This window comes from Melitaea cinxia, chromosome 3, assembly GCF_905220565.1.
Source record: "Melitaea cinxia chromosome 3, ilMelCinx1.1, whole genome shotgun sequence".
Lineage (NCBI taxonomy): Eukaryota > Metazoa > Arthropoda > Insecta > Lepidoptera > Nymphalidae > Melitaea > Melitaea cinxia.
The window spans coordinates 7,441,781-7,464,927 of NC_059396.1; the positions used below are offsets into that span (position 1 = coordinate 7,441,781).

The 23,147-nt window shown below is 34.6% G+C and overlaps 1 protein-coding gene across 2 annotated transcripts in view; it reads right to left on the reverse strand.

Moving 5' to 3' along the window:
• Positions 1–12,320, reverse strand: part of LOC123669367 (protein muscleblind) — a 58,027-nt gene extending 45,707 nt beyond the window's left edge. For both annotated transcript variants that reach the window (XM_045602974.1, XM_045602973.1), the window contains exon 1: positions 12,067–12,320. In XM_045602974.1, the coding sequence (XP_045458930.1) occupies positions 12,067–12,255 (189 nt within the window). In that variant the 5' untranslated portion in view covers positions 12,256–12,320. The remainder of the gene's footprint in view (positions 1–12,066) is intronic.
• Positions 12,321–23,147: the final 10,827 nt, after the last annotated feature.

Here is a 23,147-nt window from a genome sequence, read left to right on the forward strand (position 1 = left end):
GATGAGAATTTACTTTAATTGGCAAATAATACGTAGGGCAATTAAGGATGCTAAGTCGGGTAGAGGCGCGCGTGACGCGACTAGTGAATGTAGTAGATATTCAATTATGCAAACACAGTCGCGAAAGAACACCCGAAGCTCCCCAACCAACTCGCTTTGAAAAATGTATTTGTTGACCCTTTAGAGTGCTCTAATTAAATATCCAAATGGAATGAAATTACTTTAAAAATAAAATTATACGTAATATACATAGCGAGGGCTCGTTCTAAGCGGTTCCCGTCTTTCATTTGTGCGTAAGTCTTAACAATAATTTTGACTGTATTTATATTTATCTCACTATCTATACTTTCACATCTGCTAAGAACGTGTGCAACTATTTTGTAACACCGTCTCTTCTAATTATTTTTAAATCTTTGCTAAATCGTAAAATTTTCTCACTGTCAAATAAATAAAAAATGTATATTAAGCTTTGTCTCATAAACCTAGACGAAACGAACGTCGCGAACGTTACGTACGCGTGCTATAACTATGTTCCATTAAAAGTACTTTAAGTGCATAACTACGTAAAGGAGTGACGTGTCGAGATAGCTCTGCGAAAGCACTTGAGTTACGCGATACTCGCCTGGGGGACACAGGAATTGTCATGTAAAACGTCCTACGAGTGCGGCACGAGGCGGAGTTTAGCCTCCGGCTGAAAATGCACTTTCTCGAAATGATTGCTGTTATTTAGAAACGAAGGCCGGCGACCTTAGCAGAAAAATGGAAATATGACGGACGAGTCGCGAAACCACTAGGCACATACTTACACTAGATAACCGATTACGACTAACCCATCTTATATTCAAATGTTTAAAAAATGGTTTCAAGTTGACTCATTTCTAAAAAAAACTTTAATGCATACATAACGTAGACGTATGTGCCAGACAAAATAATGTGTACAAGCGTTAATCAAAATTATTTGCTAAGACGATCTAGAGATAGCAAATTTCATTTGAAAGTGGATACCGTTGTACCTACTAAAGTGCAATACCAAAATAGAATAGGTATATGCGTACCATTGTGAAATGTACGTGTTAAGCAATTAGTATTTTTTAAATATTTCATTACAAATATGAATTTGCGTCTTCACAGCTACTCCCACAGACATGCACACGTACAAAACATGTTTATTTTTTTTTCTTTATATAAACATATGCTATACAAGATTGGTTTACACACTGAAACGGTTAGTAAGGATCGAAAGATGTATTTTCACATTCGATAGATATGCCGATTATTTCCACTAAACTAATTATATAAAATAATTTCCATCCATCCACAGATGGTTGAAAATCGTCTCTAGTTTGATTCTACTACTAAAAATCTTGATGGCAGAGTATAATTAAAAAGAAAAAGGTTTTTTTGCTCCACATAAAATCTTTGCTGCCTCCACTCATCTCTTTAGAAGTCAAAGTTCAAAAAATCGCTTTATAATAAGCCCCTGCGTCATGAAAAACAACATTCTAAATTTCTGTTGCTATTTAATAAACTAGGATAGAAGTTTCTGTAAGATTAGATTCAAGAAAATTAAATAATTAAGAAAATTAAGTAATATACGACACATACTGATACATTCATTAATTTTTCATCAAAAGCCAAATAAAATTACATAATGGGAACTTACTAGTTTTATTATACTAGTATTATATTTAATTTTATTATTTTATTGGCAAGACATTTAGGCTTTATCAACCCTAACTCAAAAGAGTGAAACTTCGAAATACTCTGTTACCGTGTTTTCACATCGTGAAAAAGCCCTACAAAATTCCACATGTTAACTAACATCAATAGTAGACTCTGCAATAATGAATCAGACATCGTGTTATTTTATAACTATAGTAAACAATATATGTCAGTAAAAATAATAAAAATAAGGCTACATATCTTGGTAGCAATTATTTTTTGTCTCCATTGTCTCCCACGTATATTTTTTAGAAATGTGAATGAACCTCAGATCAACACTTTAATTTCATTCTAAGCGACCCGCCACGATTTCACTACTACATTATATTATTTAATTCAGAAATATTATAATCAATCCATGCCAACCAATTTCTCCACCAGTGACTGTATTCATCCAACTATCATCAAGCACTCGCTGTACCCTATTGTTCTTAACTTTTATTATCTCTGAAGCAATTGATCCAAATACAATAGTTCAACAGGCAATCTTCATCTACAGATATCGCTTAAAATTACAACTTCATTTAACAAAAGATAACTACTGTATAAAAGAAATAATGTCTTAACATTACTAATCCTATTTTATCAATAGATATAAATCCGCTACTATGAATATTGTTTATTGGTTATTTTGAAAAAGTTGTTTGTGTGTACATAATATATAGGTGAGCTTTTGTGCATTTTATTGGCTATTTTCCATAGTATGAAAAAAAAAATTGTATTATTCAAAATGGGTAAATATGGTTACGCAGAAACAGGAGATTAGATAGAACACAGTTGTTTCTATATGAGTCTAATATTATGAAATAAAATAAAGTTTTCAACCATCTAAACAAATATACAATGTTGCGTACATTTTATTAGGTGCTACGTATTCAAAAACGCACATTGTTTATAAAAAAATAAAAGAGAATACTCAGCTCTAAAGATTTATGCTCAATAAACATTGAACATTACGTTTATTACAAGCAGTCTATGACTCATTTTCCTGCATGCATTTATCCATAGTATCAATTTGGTTGGCATTTAAACTTGACATTTTTATAACTTCTAACATTGTTTACATAACTTTTTTCATAAAAAAAAAATAAAGATAAAAAATAAAAAAATAATCACAAACCCAAAAGCGTATTTTTTACCCTAATGAATATGCATTGCTATCTTACGAAAATTAATTTTATTATTTAAAAATAAAAATTTTATTATTAATAAATATAAATTTCAAAAAATTGCGCACGCAATTGCCAAAATATGAAATATGCCAACGGAAGAGCAGTTGGTTAACGCACTGCTGGCGTTAGATTCTATGCGTGTACCATGATGCAAGGTGCCAAGGTCGAGGCTGATACACTTCGCATGCAAATGGGCACAGATAAAGTCACGCTCATTACGCCCGACACCCACCGACGAGGTCTATTGCGATTATGGGCCCTGTTTGAGACGCTTTTATTTTATTACGGATGTGCTGAGAAAGGAGGTTAATGCTGTTAAATTTCACGCAATGTTTCACCCCGTTGTTGCCTATAGGGGTAGAACTGCATACTCTTATGTTAAATGAAACGAAATACGTCGGGATCCTATTTAAATACCCGTATTTTGACAAAAAGCTACTTAGAATATGATATACTGGATAATATGTTATAATTATTAATATTTTAGTAAAATTAATCAGAACGATGACTTAAGAGAAGATTAAATGTGAGGTGAAGGGAAGGAGTGAATTTTGGCTCTCCGGATAGTATCAGTGGACTGACTAAGCGTGCGTTAACTTTGTGAGCTATTTATGTGATTTTCCACGTTGCTAGAGACATGTCTCTCGAGCCTCATCGTTTAATTAAAGGGCGAGGGGGATGGTTGCGCGGGGCTCGAGGAGCACGGTATAATGGCGGCGCAATATCGGATGGAAATGCGCGGCATGTAGGAATGCGCCGCACGCTGCCCCTCGCGAACGATTCGTGGTATTTTTTATTGACGACTCTAGAAATGCTAGTGAGAATCGTCGATGTGGTTTCCATTAAACGAGGAAGATTAATACAAGTTCATTACGAAAAATAAAATTCATATCACTTTCTGACAAGGTCGTGATATCGGAACGCACATTGTGTCTGATTGATTGTGTATGATTGATATATGATTGATATAGTAAACAAGTTTTTATATTCGCTATTGTAATATCAGGTGAAGCGCTATCCAAAAATACTGTGCCTAATGGACACGAAACGACAGTATATTTCATCCACGATCTGCTCTCAGTGGAAAGATTAAATTTAGAGACTAACGTTTTTAGAAAGCGAGAATTCAGCTCGCGCGTCACTTCTCTCGACGAAACGTTTTATAGTGTTAAAAGGAATTTACTTACGTAGATAGAGTGCATTTGTCAATATTTATACACGTTGTTCACATAGAAGCTGGTAACAACAAAACAATTTCGTAGTACTTTCCAGTAACATATACTGAATAGTTACATTTAAAAATATAATTAAATATATTGTTAAATTATTATTTCCGTTTTTCCGAGAGTTTAAGTAGTAAATCATGGGCTAGTTAGTGTAAGAAGCGCACGATTCCAATCGGAGGGCAATTTAAGCGGAGAGTGGCGAAATCGGCGAGCGAACGAAACGTGACACCCTACTTATCACGGTACGTGAAAGTAAGATGTATTAACTTCTAAATCATACATAACGGTTACTAGGCAATTACTAAAACAATGAAACGATGATATGGACAAAATTATATATATTTAAGGATTGACAGAGAATGATCGTTACAACGGTTCACCTAGGATTGGTAATAGTCGTGTTTATTTCAGTCAGTATCCGAATAATCAAGCGAAACCAAACGTTGGTACAATTAGAATTGAGCGTCAGTTTATACAGCAATTATTTAAAGCAGGTTCGCGTTCAATGTAGGTCAGTTTGAGTGATTTTAAAATCTAATACCACCGTCAGCATGGTACCTGAATGTTCACAGTCGTGCAATGTTAATAAATGCTTGCCGGCAAAACAGCGAGTTTTGATCAGTCGTGTTAATTATGCTAATTGGCTTTAGGATACGGAATAAAATAATCTAATGCCGACAAGAACCGATATTTATTGGGTAATTTCAAAGGCAAGCTTTAGTACTTTCGTTTACATAAATTGTAAAAAGTCAAAAGATAATCTTCAGTATTACGAATAAGTGCTATTTATATAATATTGATAGTGATTAAAGTATAATATTAATAAATAAAGTACCTACGTAAATAGGTAACATAAATCTTTAAATGTATTCTGTTACTTATAAATCTAGTACCATTTCTGCAATGAATTTAAATATCTTGAACCAGATTATATGCATGCACGCATTTGCAATTGCAGAGCAGTATAAATGGAAAAAAAAATCTGGATAGAGACGCCCTAATCCCCTAGTAGTTCCTTACCCGTTCCTGAGTAGAAAAACCTTCTCCTACATGGAGAAAGAGGCTTATTCCTAACAGTGATATGTTACAGGCCGAATCAATAAAAACACAAATTTATCTATAACCGGGTTTATGGAGTCACCATGTAACATTCCTAATTATGTGTACGTAGCGTGAGATATCATAGTAGTATGTAAAAAATATTGTAACGAGCAGGCAACGCTAGAGTCAAAAATATGTATCTTGGCACAATTAATTGACAAATTAAATGGTTTAGGAGAGAGTTAATATATGAGAAAAACTATTCCCTATTTGGCATTTCTCTATATTTACCACAATACGAAAGAAAAATATATATTTTCTACTTTCATGTAGACTTTCGTTGACAGTATGGTAGGTACAATATACCTAACTATCCGATTCACCAAGCTGCCAATATGGAATTTCTAACCAATCAATACCAATAATTTTAAAAATAAAGATTTTTTTTCTTATGCCTCAGTCCTCCCTTGACTATGGTTGCTGTATTCGAAACGTTGGGCATCTAAAAAACTTAATAAACTGCGGTAGTATTTGGAATAATTTGTTTCATTATAATTAAATAAAAGAAAGAAATATTTCTTTAAAAAAAAAAAAAAAAAAAAAAAACAAAAATGTCTCATGTTTATTAACATGAGACTACTTAAAGCATTCTTTAGGCAGTTAAAATTGCCATTCAAGACGGTCCCAGTGCAACATGTCAACTGACCCACTTATTATTATTTGTTTGTCTATGTGATTGTTGTGTACACGGCAGGAATGAATAGCTGGGTAGAGAGCCATCAATCGGCGCGGGAGGGCAGGCACGCGGTCGGCCGCAAAGTTCGCAACCTGTGAAACAACTCTGGCATACCGAACAAAGCGCAAGTCGAGATTACTGCCAGCTTTTAAACGCTCCAAATGTTCTATAACGGAACATTTAGCGAGCAGCTTCTAAAAATAGTAAAAAGGACTAAATTAAGTTCAGCTTATCGATTCGCAACGCGTACTTCGTTCCGTTTTCCTCTTTTGATAACAATGGCTGTGATCCATTTTAAGAGTTCAAGAATCGGCAGATGTCGCTTTAACAAAAACAAAAACATGCCACTAAAACGAGGGCTGTTAGGCGGTGAAAATTATAATCAAATAATTTCATATCATTCAAACTATAGCTTCAGTTTCGATTGTATTAGCATTTTAAGAATTTGTCATTGATTTTAAAATACATTGATTATATTAGAAATGCGCTGTTTAAAAGCGGATGGCGGTATGATGAAACTGGACGCGTGGGTGTTAGCTGTACGCAATTATATATTTGCGACTCGTCGGTGTGCCGAGTAACACCGGTTATCGCAGCAACTGTCACAACTCACCCCAACCCACGTCCATGTCGTTTTTAAGTATAAAACATTTAAATAAAACACATAAATGCATATTATTGCGTCGTTTTGTTAATATATTTGAAATTGAAAAATATATTTTGAAACTAAGGGTATATATTATATTTAGCTAATCTCTGATAGAATGTAATGACGTTTTAGCACATGTTAATGAAGCAATAAATTATTGTAGACATTTTAACTTCATACATACATAGTCTGATTAGACTAGCAATTGCATAGTCTGGCCATAAATATTGTTACAATATTTTCGGGCCAATTAATTGTAAAATATTTTGTGATATCAAAATGGAGTGGAGTGATAAAGGGAACCGAATCGCTGTGATTGCATTACACTAAGTATGTATGGAGCTAAATACAATTTTTAAAACTCTCCATACGCTTGTCCATAGTCAAATGTTTGTGTACCGGGCTATTGATAGATTCAATGAAACCTCCTCTGTTTGAGACAGAAAAAGATCTGACCGTCCACGTAGTGTTTGTACGAAATAGGCGATCAAAGCAGTAAGGGAAAGAAGTTGAAGAAATCCTGTCCGAAAGCAAAAGATTTATCTCGGGAGATGAAGATAGCACCTGGATCCATTTTACGTATTTTAAAAGATGACTTAGGACTTATAGCCTATAAGAGTCACACTGGTCATTTCTTAACTGATAATTTAAAAAAGAATAGGGTGGTAAAATCAAAACAACCACTTAAACGGTATGCAAAGGGAGGTCATAGAAAAATTTTGTTTACGGATGAGAATTTTTTTACAATTGAGTAATATTTTAACAAACAAAATGACCGTGTTTATGCTCAAAGCTGTAAGTAAGCTTCCCAATTAGTCAACTGAGTACAATGTGGGCATAATCTGACTTAAGTGATATTTTGGTTAGATGTTAGCTATGAAGGGGGTGACTGTGTGGTGGGCCCATATTTTTGTAGAAAAGGTATCAAAATATCGGCACAAGTGTATCAAGGTACCATCCTCGAGAAGGTAGTTAAGTCCCTTAACAGCACCATATTCAATAACCAAGAATGGTCCTTTCGGGAAGACTCAGCGCCGGGTCATAAAGCTCGATCCACCCAATCTTAGTTAGAGACCAATGTTCCGGACTTCATCAGAGCTGAAGACTGGCCGTCATCTAGTTCCGAACTTAATCCACTGGATTATGAGTTATGGTCAGTTTTAGAGAGTATGGCTTTCTTTAAATTACATAATAATTTGGGAGTCCCTAAAACAATTCATACGATCGGTAGTAAAGAATTTTCCCATGGAAAGAGTGCGAGTATTGATAACTAGCTTCAACGTTTAAAGGACTGTATTGTAGCCAATGAAGACCACTTCGAATAAGCTTTATATATTTTTGTTGGTTTTATATTAATTTATTAAACTAACACACTACAATAGTAATAAATGTTATTTGCAATAGAAAAAACTGTTTTTATCTTCGTAACAATGTTTAGGACAAGACTATGTATTTATTTGCAAAAAGTTTTTAAATTGAGAATACACGTAAAAGATTAAAAATAAATATTAACCCATTAATTGCTGATACTATCTGTTACTTATTAAATCCGACAGTTTGAACTAAAGCGACTGACTGGCTGACTTTTGACTGCTTTCTGACAATTTTAGCCCTTTAACTAAACTTAATTAGATGTTTTTATTGTCAAGATTTACACGAAAACTTTTCGAGGATTCAATAAGACTTAAAACCACTGTCGAAAGTTCTGTAATTACAAAAGTTTTTTTAACCAATTTGGTAGATAAAAAGAAAAATAGTCATTTAAAAGTATGTATATAAATTAACGCCGTCCCATTTACGGAGTAGAATTTTGTTTAAAAGGAAAAAACAAACAAAATGAACAAATGTTGCACCGCGATGATGTCAGAGTCTGGTTGACTAAGCAAGTAGTCGAGACCGCTGTGAATTCGTGACACAATCAAAGATTGACGCTTTTGTCGATTATATAATTAAATTATCTAACTTTTACTCACGCTTTTTATAACAATGGATAATTAAAGCTTAAAAAACTTTATAAAATATATCTATGCTACAGCTTCACGATTGTGTAAATTTCTTTCATTTATAATATTTATGTTTACAATTAAATCTTTAGTCTAATGAGGCTGACTATGCTGACATTTGATACGTGCACTAAGCGGATGTCACAGTGTAGTCATTTGTTTTGTATGGGCAAAAGCAGATAAGCAGTATTCATTCATGTCAATATACACATAACGTCATAAATATAAAACAGTTTTTTTAAAGATGTCGTAATCTAATGTAGATTCGGGTAGGCGTTCGGAAGATCTTCACAATCCGCACTCGCTTTGATCAAAATAATCACACATGGTCAACGATTCATGGCCATTTTAATGTCAGGTGACGGACGACTCGGCGCTCACATGCTAAGCATTAGTATGAAATCCGGTTTGATACAGTGGCTTTGACGCCGGAGTTGGTTAGATTAGGTGAATAAGTCAATAAGCTCGTTTTAATTAATACAACACGTAGCCTAATCAAATATGACCCCCTCGTCATATCGCGTAATTGAAGACTTAATCACGGGAGACATTTTCGCGGTGCGGCGGGATGCGGGCGAGGGCGGGCTTGTTTGATCAGCTCTCGATTGCGCTCGGAACATGTGACAATTTACACTAAGATGGCGGACTTAATCGCGAATGTAACTGGTTTATTCCTCAGAATTCTACGTCTGTAAAGGCGCATAAGTAATAACTAAATTCTCTCTAGTCTAAATACGGTTTCGTCCGTCATTGTTTTATTACTATAATTGTCTGATCTTTAGCAACAAGCTCCTACCTAAGAACTTGATGCTTTGTATAAAATTTGTTTACAGTTTTTCCTAATTAGCTTTAATAAACGAGTGCGCAATGATCTCTACAACTGAAATTCGTTGTTCTCAGTTTAATTTTTGCTTATTATATTATATATATATTATATCCCATAAATTTAAGTCAACCTAATTGAGAATTCCATGTTTAAATAATCCGTCTGGTCTATGAGGTGTTATTAATCATAATATGAGTAGATTATAAATTAGAAAGACCCATTTAATGTATTAAGTCAGAGAAATATGAAAAATGAATAATGAGTGCTATTCGAGGATCCGCGGGGATAATTTAGGAGTTTAAGAAACTTTCCAGTTAGGAAGTGAGATTGCACCAAAATCGAAGATAAGCATTGGCTGCACTGGTTGGAGCAAAGGGTTCGACGTCGACAGCTCCATTGTTGCACGCTGATAACACGATGCACAAAATCCTTACAATACACGACGCTTGCCTATTGTTTAACGTCTCGGGCTAAACATGACCGCTTTAAACGTATTAGCTTGCAGTTTATACCTATCTATACCCGAATGCAACTACCGCTTTGAAATATTCATGTTTTATCTACGTATTATGATTTACATACGAAATTTATATGTATTTGACTACGTGTGAACTCAATAGTGAAAAATATAAATTGTTAAGCATTAATAACATACGGTTTTTATTTTATGTATCCACGATATATCGTTATAGTTTTTGTCAATAAAGATAAAGACGCATAATAAAGCGAAAGTTATTTTGCATTTATGTCGATAACCTTTAACGCCTACAGATGATGCGGAGAAGCTGAGAACGAGGTTCGACAGTGACTTTAAAGGTGTACGTTTATCTGCGCCGAACGAGTTATTGAAAACAGCGCGGACAATCGAGATGACAGCCGTGAAAATCTTTCCAGAGTGAACGGATACGCTTCCCATATCTTTTCATCGTATTATTCAGCAGAGTATCAAAGAAAAGTATGATGAAACATATAAGGAAACATTTCGAGACATTTTTAATTCTCTTTATTTACCTCCTTTTAAAAACAATATGTTTTGTTATTCAGGTAAGGCAGCATATGTAAAACTACACATTATAATTGATTTTCATCCTATTATGCTGTGCTAGTGTTATCTAACGTATATTAATACTGGAATAATTTTTATCGCGAAGCATTCGCCAAATATATAGGTACGTCACGTTATTTAACTGAACTGATAAGGTCGTATCATGAAATTCCCAACAAAGTGGACGATAAATACATTGTGCGGCTACAAATTAAAATAGTTTAAAAAAAAAACCATATCAAGGCCTAACCTAGTGAAGTTTCGGTCAAGTAATATTTATGAAAAATATAATATTATGATATCGTTCAGTAGTTCTGGATGGCGATGTAGATATTAAGGATAACGATTACATTATAAATGGAAAAATAATGACACGGAATTATTACATAACTTTCGAACATATCGACCGAAATGACTACAATAAGCTAAGGCGCCGTCGAGTCATCGGTCTGTTCATTATGTTAGCACGATGCCAATTCCCATACAATGGTAGACGGCTACGGTGGGGCGGCTGACGTCACTCCAGGCTAGCCTTGGTATTGAGGTCGGTGCTCGAAATGGCGGCGGTAGAAATGTTGTCTCAGCCGTTGTTAAATTGAAGCAGAAAATCATTGTTGCGTTTAAAGGACATTAAATATTTGGTTCCTACAAATAATGTTCTCTGCAATTCTATTATACAATGGAGATCCATCAATCTGCTCGTCTAGGTATACAAGGTAGGATATGCGTTGCATCAGTTTTCTAGCGGCAAGATATCCTGCTTGGTATTTTTTGCTTCATTTGGCAGTATTTATATGTTGTATTAATGTAATATTTATAATACTTATAAATTTAAATGAAGATTTTAAATCGTTTTAGGATATTATATTTGACTCATATTGATATGCAAAATATACAAAAAATAATTATAAAAAAAGCTTTACCTATTTATGGTACTATAAAAGATCACGAATGAACGTTGTTATTGGTATCTTTATTGTATTTAAATAAAATAAACAACAATGTTTACCAAATTTAATTTTCGTTTGTTGTTTTAATTTATAAACAAAAAAATCTTTTTAGTTAATGATATAAATAGATTGTAAAGAAACAAATTAGTTTTATAAATCAGTATACTTTAAATCAACACGAATTTTCATCATTTTATGTATACATAAGAAACCGTATCGTGTGAATAATTTGAAAATTAACTATGTAGGGTTTGATTTCATATTAATAAAATTAAAAAATTACGAATTAGGACAAATTAATTTTATAAAATATTACTTATAAAATAATAAAAACTAACGATACAAACGAGCGATAAATATTACCAGTTCAAAGATTTAGCAATAAAATCTAAATATTTAGTCCCGACAACATACTTTAAAGATATATTGCATTTACACAATTATTTCTGTGTTTTAAAATTGTGTGTGTTCAAGATTTAAATCAAACATAAATGCTGCTGTTCTTACCCTCCCTACTATTAAAGTGCTTAAATGATAGCACTCGATTACTCTGTGTTAGGTTTGAAGGAAACGTAGTTTCTTAATAACCTTTAATTAAAGTGGCGTTTCTTCTTCTAATAAGGTCCGAGTTTATATATTTTACATATTTACTTCCCGTACCATTAAGTTCCGAGAACAAGACATAATTAAACTTACCTTGATGCTATCGTAGCAAGCGGTGACCCTTCCATTCTGTACTTCGACGGTTGCCGGGGGATGTGCGAACTTGCACTCGGTGTCTGGTCGCGAACACTTATTGCGTTGGAACTCGCGGCACACTTCGAGTTGAAGCCAACGTGAGTCTTTTCCATTGAGGAGGCTATTCATGTTCACCATGGTTGCCATCGTTGCACTGTGTAGGAGAGTATGAGTAGCGCGCACAATTACGTGGAGCGAGTGCGGCGCATATGCAGGGGGGAGCGAGCGCGTCCGCGCGCTCCGAGCATGCACTTCTCACTTTCGCGCGGCGATCGATTCGGTGACCACTGTGGCGCTCGCGCACCCTTCACTACATACACTACTGCACACGCGAATGTAAATGGAACACACGAAGATATCCCGCGGTTCGACGAATATTAATTACGAAGTATTAATCTTAGAATTATGTTAGAATTAAAGACACCGACGTTGCAAGCTTATTTAGGCAAGTATTAAAATATTATTATCACACGCGTTCGTATCGATGTTGACGGTTGATTTAGTAGAGGGCGAGCGGTGCTTGGTGTGCTAGCATGACTGCGGCGGCCGGTGCGGGTCTGGGCAGGCGACGGTAGGGCGCGAAAAAAGCGAGATTAGCGGCTCGGCGGTCAGCGAACAAGCCGGTGCGGTGCGGGTCTCAACTCTGCGAACAACAAAACACAATGGTTACTCTCCGGGCGGTCAGCCCCGGAGCCAAGCACAAGCGGCTACCGGGTTAGGAAGCGAGCACTGCGGCCGTTCTCAGGCCCGCGCCGTATACGTCTATATTACTGCTACTGACATAGTCGAGGCAATCATCATGGCATTCAGCCCAGTCAGACAATGTTAGTTGGCGGTAACCATTTTTAATTAAACAAAAAACGTCTATATTTGGTTAAGTAATTACACATTTACTTGTTGTTTCTTATGATGATACCTCACATCTTCCAAAGATTGAATAAAGGTAATGGATAAACATTTACCTTTTAGTAACTGTTTTAAGTGCAACATTCATATTAAATACATATTTTACCGCATAAAGACAGACAGTACGTAACAGACACCCAAATTCTATTCATACGTAATATATGAAACGTATATTTGGTTAAACAACAATGGAGGTTTATGAAATATACTAGAATAAGGGAAATACATACGGGTATAATGTTAATATTTGTGTTTTTCTTTAACTATTTCAAATTTTTATAATTACAATATGTAGGACATATTAATAAGCGACATGTAAATAGGATCAGATAAAACAATCGTTATTTTTATGATGAACCGTGGTTGATAAGGTGTTACGAGGGCATGGTGTGGCGCGACTTAAACAGGTGTCGTACCAATAATAACGCTAGCCAGAAAGGCGGACGTAAATACAGGCGACATCATCTGTTGCAGCCAAAAATTAATAGTCACGTAAAATATAAACTGGACACTAAAAATCGAGGTTGTGGCAACTGCAGGAAAATGATGAAACGGCCGAGATGAGTGAACACACCGACGAACGTTAGAGGTGGAAACATTCTTTGTGTGGGCGCCGTGAAGAGGAACGTAGCTATCTGGGGCCGGTAACAGGGAAAAACTCGTGAAACCAAATACTATCGTAATGCGCTATTTAAAGCATAACCCAGTTGAAAATAGCTCAGTGTGCGGCAACGCAACGTCGCGCTCCTCATCGTGCATAATCTTCAAATTTTGTTTGAAATAGGTGCAGTAGCGTTGTGACGACATACACCCACCTCCTTATTGAACAAGTCAATTAAGAAGCCATTCATTTATACACTAGACAAAATATAATTTATTTATTTATTTATTTTATATTAAAACTTACTAAGCATACACTAATATACATTTTACAAAAATGTTTACAACTATTTGCTGAGTGTTGTTTTATTTACAAGTTGCTTATAAGAGCAATATTCTCCTCATTTGTTTTAAAGCGATATAATATTTGTGGGTAATTACTAATAATTACTTCGAAATATTGTAAAAAAAATGTAAAACTTATGCTGACTGATTATAATATAGTCAGATACAATTTATATTGATTGCGTCAATTAAGGCGTAGTATATAAGTCACACTGAAATACATTTCACAGGTATACGTAAACATTTCACAGATATTTCCAGGTAAGCTTTGCATGTCTTATTCAGCGTCTTACGTGCGCTGGCATTCAAAAAGAAGGAAACGAATCGGATCGGAAATGTAATCCTACCGAGCACACATAACTAAGCGAACTCAAAGCAAATGGACATCGTTTTATTTCGAGCATTAAACAAGTAACTGAGAATGGTAGCGTCAAAGGATATCGGCGTCTGATTCTTTTCACGAGCACGGTGCCGCTGGCTGGGTTTCTTAGATGCTCGACACGCACGGGGAAGACATTCAATAACAGAGTGAAAAGATTACCGAGAGCAATCAGACGGAAGCGAATCTAAATAAGAATCTCGTGAAAGCGGTCGGGTGCGAGGGTGTTGCGAGGGGAGGAGAAAAACAGTCGGGCCTTTGTGATCGACGATTCGATCAAATTGCAATACAGAAAATTTACACTATGATTTTAGGATTGCGGGAAGTGCGGCTAGATGCAATAATAACAAATAGGTGAGTCTCGTCTCGCTTCTTCGCACCCACGGTCTTGACCGGGAATTGAACCTGGGTCTCCCACCGTTTAGGAGGGCGCTCTTACCACTGAGCTATCAAGACAATAAGAATGCAAAGAACGAGCGTGATCTCGTAGTTGTTTAGCAACATCGATATCTAAGTAATTGTTATATTTTTTGTTACGACATTGTTACTAAATAAATTACCAAACGTATAAGTACGCTGGTAAACGAATACCTAGTATTACCACATTCAACCGCACCTTTCCCTCGCTGCCGTTGCCCACACACGATTGAACTTTATAACGTGACATTTGTATCGACGTTGATTATGACTGTCCCACTTATTCAATTTATATACTGACGCATAAAACATTACACATTTTTATTAGAAAAATTGCCTTTATTTAATCACTATAAAGTATAAAATTGTTATCTTATCTATAGTATATTAATACGTGAAGCAAAATCTTATTACCCCTTTTTACGAGAGTATTCATCATCATACATCAAAAACAGACATCAGAAACATTCTTTGTATATACATGCCAGTGGACAAAAACATATGAGACCCCTAAAATAGTGAAAAACTTTTATTTTAGTTATCCTACAAAGTACAATAAATATTCTGTAAGAAAAGAAAAAAATTCTAAAAATTAAATAGTCTCGTAAGATAGGACGATCGATCATGTCCATTAAAAATAAAATAATAAAATCTTTAGAACGACTTGCACTGAAGATTGTAATATCTACGATAAGGAAGTACTTTATTTAAAATTTCATTTACGTCGTGCACCGTGTCACAATCGATTTCAGAATAGGTCGTTTATTTAGAGCGCACAAAAACTAAATTGGTTAAGATTTGTTCTCTTTTGTTGTCGCTGCTCGAGTTTATATTCAGGTACCGACGTTAGTACGATAAGATGATAAATGGTTCAAGGGATAAAAAGTATTTGGTGACCAGGCAGTTGAACAATAAAGCGGAAAAAGAAGCAGACAAGAGCAAGAGATGACCTTGGGTTGCGGTGTCGCGCTCGGCCGCGCTCGCGCCCGTCTGCAAACGCCAGCGCCGGTCGCGCAAAAACTGTCAATTAATACGTTCGCCTTCGACACGCTTCATTTGAGACGTGACACGCTCCAAATAATCATTATATTACATTAAATTATCTTATTTTCACTATTACAAATGATTAGCAACCCAATCTAACAAAACTTTAAAATGCTAGATCGGTCGGTATTTCAATTTATGTAATTTTAGAAGTTTAATAAAGTTGTTTACAGCGATGTTGATATTTAAAAAATGTGTTACGTTTAGAATTATTATTAGGATTCTTTTCAAATAACGAATTTTATTTAAATATATTTATTTTTAAATGGTACGTCATAAATGTTACATTATATCAATTTTTGTATAAATAAATTTATGTCTTTATAGAATACTTCCTTATATCAATTCAGAATCTAAATATTCTGGCCTGTCTGTCTGGCCTGTATTCGATTATGGTCGGTACCAGTAATAAAATTACAAAAATTAAGGGATATATACAAGATTTTTTTGTTTATCGCTTGAATTAAAAATAACACGTAACTTATACGTAATAGGTAGAGTTCGTTTCATATTTCGTAACTTTTTTATATTTTTTATCTTTGCTAGGTGTATCGAACTACGTTGAGGTCGTCCGTTTTTTTTAGATACGATGAGTTGGTGACTGCAAGTGACCTCTGTACCTCTCTGAGGACAAATTGACACTAATATTAAATTGAATAACTCGATTTAGTCTTGTAAGTTTCGGTAGATAATCCACTAAAAGAGGAATATCAGTGGGAACTAAATATCACAATTACAAAATTCGTTTAAACTAAAGATGATCATACAAACGCAGTTTTAATTTTTGAGGTTAAATTAGAATAAATTTGTTTAGGAAGAAGAACTATATTAACTTTTAATACAAAAAATAATTAATAAAATCAAGACAAGTATTTAATCAAATTTGTGAATAATTAGGTTGTCGTTACGTCTATAACTTTTCTAATCTTTTAGACAGTAAATTTTTCGTTAGAAAAAGTCTATGTCCATACGATAAAATCCCTTCTTAAGATATATGATGGGTATTTAAATAGTAATTCGTGCAAAGCAAACATAGGGACGAAGATTTAAGTCTAGATTAACAAGACGTCGTCACCGAAATTTATCGTCATTGGTTATTCTGCGCACGGCTCCACATTCGTTGGACACACGTGGTCGTTTGAGTCACAATATAAAGAAAGGCCTCGTGGTAATATTAACTTACAAACATTAATATGAATGGAATATGACAACTTTTTCATTCAATGTTTCTGCACTTAATTACAATTTCTACAAGTTAAAATATGACTTACCAGCTAGTCCGGACAAATTGATGCAAATACTGTGCAAAGCAAACCGAATTTTAGTCGAGCACGTAGGTCAGTTCCGGCAGTCAAAACAAAGGCCATTGTTACCTGTGCGGAGCAGATTGCAACCAGTACTGCTCTCGTATTCGGGACATGTACGAGGCACATTAAGCAGCCTCGGGGGACGCTAGCAGACTAGTAATTAGCAAGAGAGGCGAAAAATTTGCGACGGTTTAAAATTTACGAGGCGCAAATTACACGATTCCGGCGCTATCGCTGCAGCACGGTCGTTAATGTACACGCCTTATCGAACAGCGTACGACGACTGCTTGAGGAATTGGGAGCCCTCGTGTGATATTACATTAAACATTGATAGCGGCGTAACGATACAAGAATTGCATAAAAAAACACGAATGGAATAAAAACCTTTAGCTTATTAAGGGTTTGTTTTGGCGTCGCAAGCGTTGCAAATGCGGTTTAAACATTTTTTTATGAATTAAAAATTTAATTTACATTCACCATGAACCATGTTCTTTTTAAAGGCATGGCATTTTTATGTTATAGAATAATATGGCGACTTGTGCTTATCTTAAGCGTAACAGTGCGTTATCAGTGATTAATTTGGTCGAGTAATCTACAACTTGGATTCGTGTATCACATCCGTTATTTTTACAGAGATAAGATAAAAATTCTTTCCGATAACATCTGAGACTCTACTTAGATTTAAGTGCATTTTTTATGAAATAATCACATACTAATTTGAAATATTTTATAGAAAGCAATATGATGCAAAAGATACATTTATTTTTACAAGCGTAACATTTTTATAACAACGAATATCGTTTTATTTAACGAACTATTTTCGAAAAGCTTGAATATAAAAGAGTTTCATAGCCTCTCTTGCTTTTTTGTGGTTTTAGAATTTAAAATTATAAAATAAAACAAAAAATATTGTACTACAGCGGGCTCTATTGACAGAGGTTTCATTGTTGTGAGCAGGTAGCGGAGCCAGCTGTTACCCTCGTAGACGAAACGGTGCAAACAGACCATTGTCGAGCTTAGCTGATCCAATATACCGAGAATTTTCAAAATTAACACATGCACCATTTGTCACTTTTAAATTGTTTATCTTTCACAATTTCGAATAAAGCCTTTTTTGTTATTTTATGCACATATATGACTACCGTACGACATATTTTACTAGTTTACAATATTATACAGAACTTGTTGTATTTTAGATTCTATTAAATATGTAAAACAACGATGTAGGTTATATATTATGTTGTTGCTGCTTTGTTTTTTGTAGTAACTATTTCTGTACCGTTGATGTTCGTTAAACTATCTATCACATAATAATTTAAGTTAAATAAGTTTTTTTTTTAATTTTTGCATAAATGTTGCAGTTTTATTATAAGTATTTATTAAAATCTTTAGTTTAAAATTCATCACAACATCTCTACACAACTTTTACGGTCAAAAAGTACAACTATAGAAGGAAGTATTTGACATTACTTTGTCTAATTTACAAATAAATATTTTAATGACTTTTAAAGAAGTTTTAAAGGTACGATTTTTTCACCTAACAACAAAACTTAACTTATAACTCTAAACACCGGTAATTTATATTTACTTCTACCTAACAATAATTTTGTTGCCAAAGTTATTATTCTTGTTTTATTTACTTGAGACCAAAGAGTAACATGTGATAAAGTCATACATACCAATTTTAAACTTCTTTAAATATTTTATTACCTAAACGAACAAGTAGTATTTTTTCCGGATGACGTAACTTTTAATACTCTTCATGATCTGAGGTAATACTTTTTTCTATGGGTACCGTGCAGAAATTTTAACTAAATAGTAGTAGTCATAAAAATGCTGAATTTGAAAGAATATAAATAATCAAAGCAGCAGTGCGTTCACCAATGCACCGAGCAGGTCTAGTTACCCAATGCGAAAGCTCTCATATGGGGACGCAGAAAACTCAAGAGCGAACTTTGAACTGAGTATCGCACACTTAACACTGAACGCTATTTTTCGCTAAATTTCCGATTAAATTCGGAAATCACAACTGCCGTAACGCAATGACACTAAATATGAAAACACTAGCAATACGAGGAGGGTACGATAAGATTATAAGATACCATGGAAACACCAGTTTTATTCACAAACTTTCACGATGCTCACTTTGACGCGAGTTACAAATTCAACAAATACGAGCGTTTCTAATATAATGAGCGATAACACTTACATGATGAGGGATAAACAAGCCGGGTAAGGGAGCGTAAATGTCCAAAAGTCAAATCATAGCAAGTTGCACGAAAGTTGGGAAAAACGATTCGCCGGTAGCGTAGAGGTCGCGTTCGCGGCCACGGTAGGGCGGCACGCGTCGTGATCGGAGCACGAGTGCGGTGCACAGAGCGGCGCGAGTCACACAAGCACAAGCGGAGTCGGCAGGCGACTGACGGGTGGCGAGTGGCGCGGCGCGGGACGTCGTTGCGCGCGCACCCCTCACCCCGCGCCACCCTCGGCTGCGCCGCTCCCGCGCCCCCTCCCATGCCCCGACGCGCGACGCCAGCCGGCTGCCTTATCACGCCGCGCGGCGCGCCGCTTCCTTTCTCCTCATGCAGTTGCGAGCTTTTCGCCACTGCCACACTTCCGCCCGCCCCGTTGATTATGTTGAATTTTTACCGGTCAATGTGTTTTACATGACGACTACTTTTAAAATAACTATCATGATTTAAAGATCTATAATAAGCAAGCGACGATGCAATTTCATTTTCTTTCCAAAAACTTATTTTAAGCAAAAATATTAAATCTTAGTAATGTCTTAAATATGAACAGTTGACATATCATATTTGCAGATTAATTTCATCTAGACTTAGGATGCTTTATAAGAAAAGGAAGAACCGTTTATATTTTGGTATGGGTTATACCTTACAAAGAAAATAATGGATATAGGACTAATGCGAGAATGGGACATCACATTAATGTTTAAGCGAGTGCGAGAGATTGGCGCTGGCGAAGCCCGGTGAAAGTGCGCTGGAACAAGTTTGAGTACTGCGCGTGACCTGCCCGAGGACACGCAACCAACCACTTGGCAATATTGCGCTGGATACAATTGGGAACGATTCCATGAGATTTGTAATACTAAAATGCGATTAACCGTAGCTTTACTTGTTCGCTTAAGCGGTACTTTATTATATTGGAACTACATCAAATAGGTACTTTTGTTTTTGATTGTTGTTAGAAAATTTCATACTTTAAGTAAATTTAATTAGTAGACTATGGAAGATTATTATTATTATTCTAACTAACCTTACTAAAAATCATTAATAGGTAATAAATGAGCAGGTGGGATCTATAATTGCTGTATATGCAACTAATATATTGATTTGATCATTATTGTAACTGCGAAAATGTTACCAACATTTACGTGTAGCTTAAAATAACATTTAACATTTTTAACGTTTAATTTGTAATTTTACAAAAAATTTAGCCCAGTAATAAATACATTATAAAATCAAAGCTAAGTGCAGTCGGGCCCCAAAGATACGGAAATGGGAGCACAGATAGAATAGAAAACGAAGACATTATGAAATCGGACAGGATCGTGGAGGGCATTACATAAGGTAAACCGTATTGACTACGAAGCCCCAATCTCGCATCTGCAACGTAAAAGTCAAGCGGACCGCAATATTCTTTTATATTCGCACACTGAATTTCAGATAAATTAGGAATGATTTGTTTGCCGTGTAGTCGAGTATGCAACAAGACTGAGCAGGCCGAGCCGCAGTCACGATGCGATGACGACGTGAGCTCGTTTTTGCGTCGCGCGCCTTCGACCGTGACGTCTAAACTCTAAAGGCTCATTTATATACTTCTTGCGGCCGTCTCGTCTCGAAACGTTTATTTTTTTAATATTAATGATATAATATATTCTTAATGATTACACCGAATATGCCACGTGGCTTCATGAAGCACGAAAATGAGGTTCAATAACCTCTTTAACAAATAATATGTAACAATAAAATCCATCTAATTATACCGCCATTAGATAACAACTTAAAAACAAAGTATATAGGTATGTTAAAAATAAAGAATATATCTTAATATCTTTTTGTATCTGTCATGCAATATTTGAGTATAGATAGTTTTGTTTTTAATTTATTTTTTATTTTTTTTATAAATAGTTTTAGCCTTATATAGATATTATTTATTTATTTATTTTTATTTCTTTATTTATACTTTATTGTACACCACAACTACATTTTAAAAATTAAACACATTTAATAACATTTAAAGACTGTGAAATAGATACAATGTGCGGACTTATGGCTATTTAGCCATTTCTGCCAGACAACCCAATTAAAGGAAGGATAAATTTAATATAATCTCGAGACAGGGTAGGTGATGCAGTTACGTATATGAAAAACTTACATACATACACATATAAATACATACATACAAACATACATACATAATACATAACCTTATTATAAACTAATAAATAAATAAAAAATAATCATTATTATTATAATTGACAAAATTAATAATATACATATTAAACTCTGAGTGAAAAACATATTAGAAAAAAATCTCGTTTTATGTCGTCTCCAGTTTAAGATAGTGACTTTTTACATACTTCTTAAATGCCTGTAGTGACTCAGCCTCTTTTATTGGCAGACTATTCCATAAACTTACAGCTTCAACAGTAAATTATTATTATATATCAACGCAATAATAAGTATTTTTTTTGAATCAAATATATATTATATAAGTGATGATGATGATGATGATAGATATTAAATTAAAATGATTTATTAGATTATGATTTTATTACCAGCAAACAGCAGCAAAAATAAATTTTATATAAAAAAAATATTGGAATAAAAACCCGTCATAGGTGATGCTTGTTATTAGAAACTCGATAAATGATGTTACTTATAAAAAATATTTTATAATTTTTCGGTAAAGATATTTTATTAATTAATATAAGGAAGATGCGCTTCGTTGGCGAATTTGGTGTCCTCGAGACGATGGAGTTCACTGACCTGCCGTTCATCGTATGTCCGCAAAAAATGCACTGTTCCGTCCCACGCCAAACGCAACACTCACACATTTCCACAATCATTACGACCAAACACACAATGAAAAGTCGTGTACCATTCGTGGCTAAACTTTAATCTCAAGCCACATTTCACGCCTTCTTTGCTTCTATCTCACAAAAGTAATACTTGCTTACTCTTTACACGTATTAGAAAGAGGCGACGTGAGACTGATTAATTATGACATCCGACCTATTTATATTATTTAGAGCAAGTCGCAATCTTATCTCAAAACAAAATAGCCAATTGTTGAACAATAAATAAGCCAGCGGGGTGCGCCCACGCATCTCATCTCCACATCAACTCACTGGGCACGCGTCGAGTTTCCTGTATCATTTATTAAGATTGAGCCATAGGCAAATATTACCATTGATTAAATTTAAGATTCGATCATAGTTAATTTATGCAGTCAAATATACTTATTAATAAATATTTTAATTTTTCAGAAGAAACCGTATGATTTGTCATCATAATAAATTTGTAATTAACGTTTTAACAAAAAGGCTATAATTCTCGGTCCACTGCTGCTATATACCAATTAAATTAAATTTACGAAGAATTTAGAAATTGGTTAGCTTCCTTGAAGCGCATCGTTGTAATTGACTTACTTGAGTTAAGAGCATAAAAGCATTATACTCGTATGCGATGTATTTTGTACATTAATTGTAGAACATTATTTACATTTAATTTGGAAAAAGTCCGATTTATTTCAAGACGAGATACTGCGTTAATTGCTAAATAATTAGTGTGAAAAAATAAAAATAAAAATGCATAAAATATTTTAGCGCTGTACAGTGCTTTAAAACTTTTTAGGAAAATGAATTACTGGAGTAACATAATTCAGATGGTTTTATTTTACGGAAGATACAAATCTATGTAATATGTCAAATCTTTATTGAAACAATTATGAAATTCAATTCCTACGTTCGTTTTGTGCAAAACTAAAAAAAAAAAGTGTTCAAATTAAGAATTCTT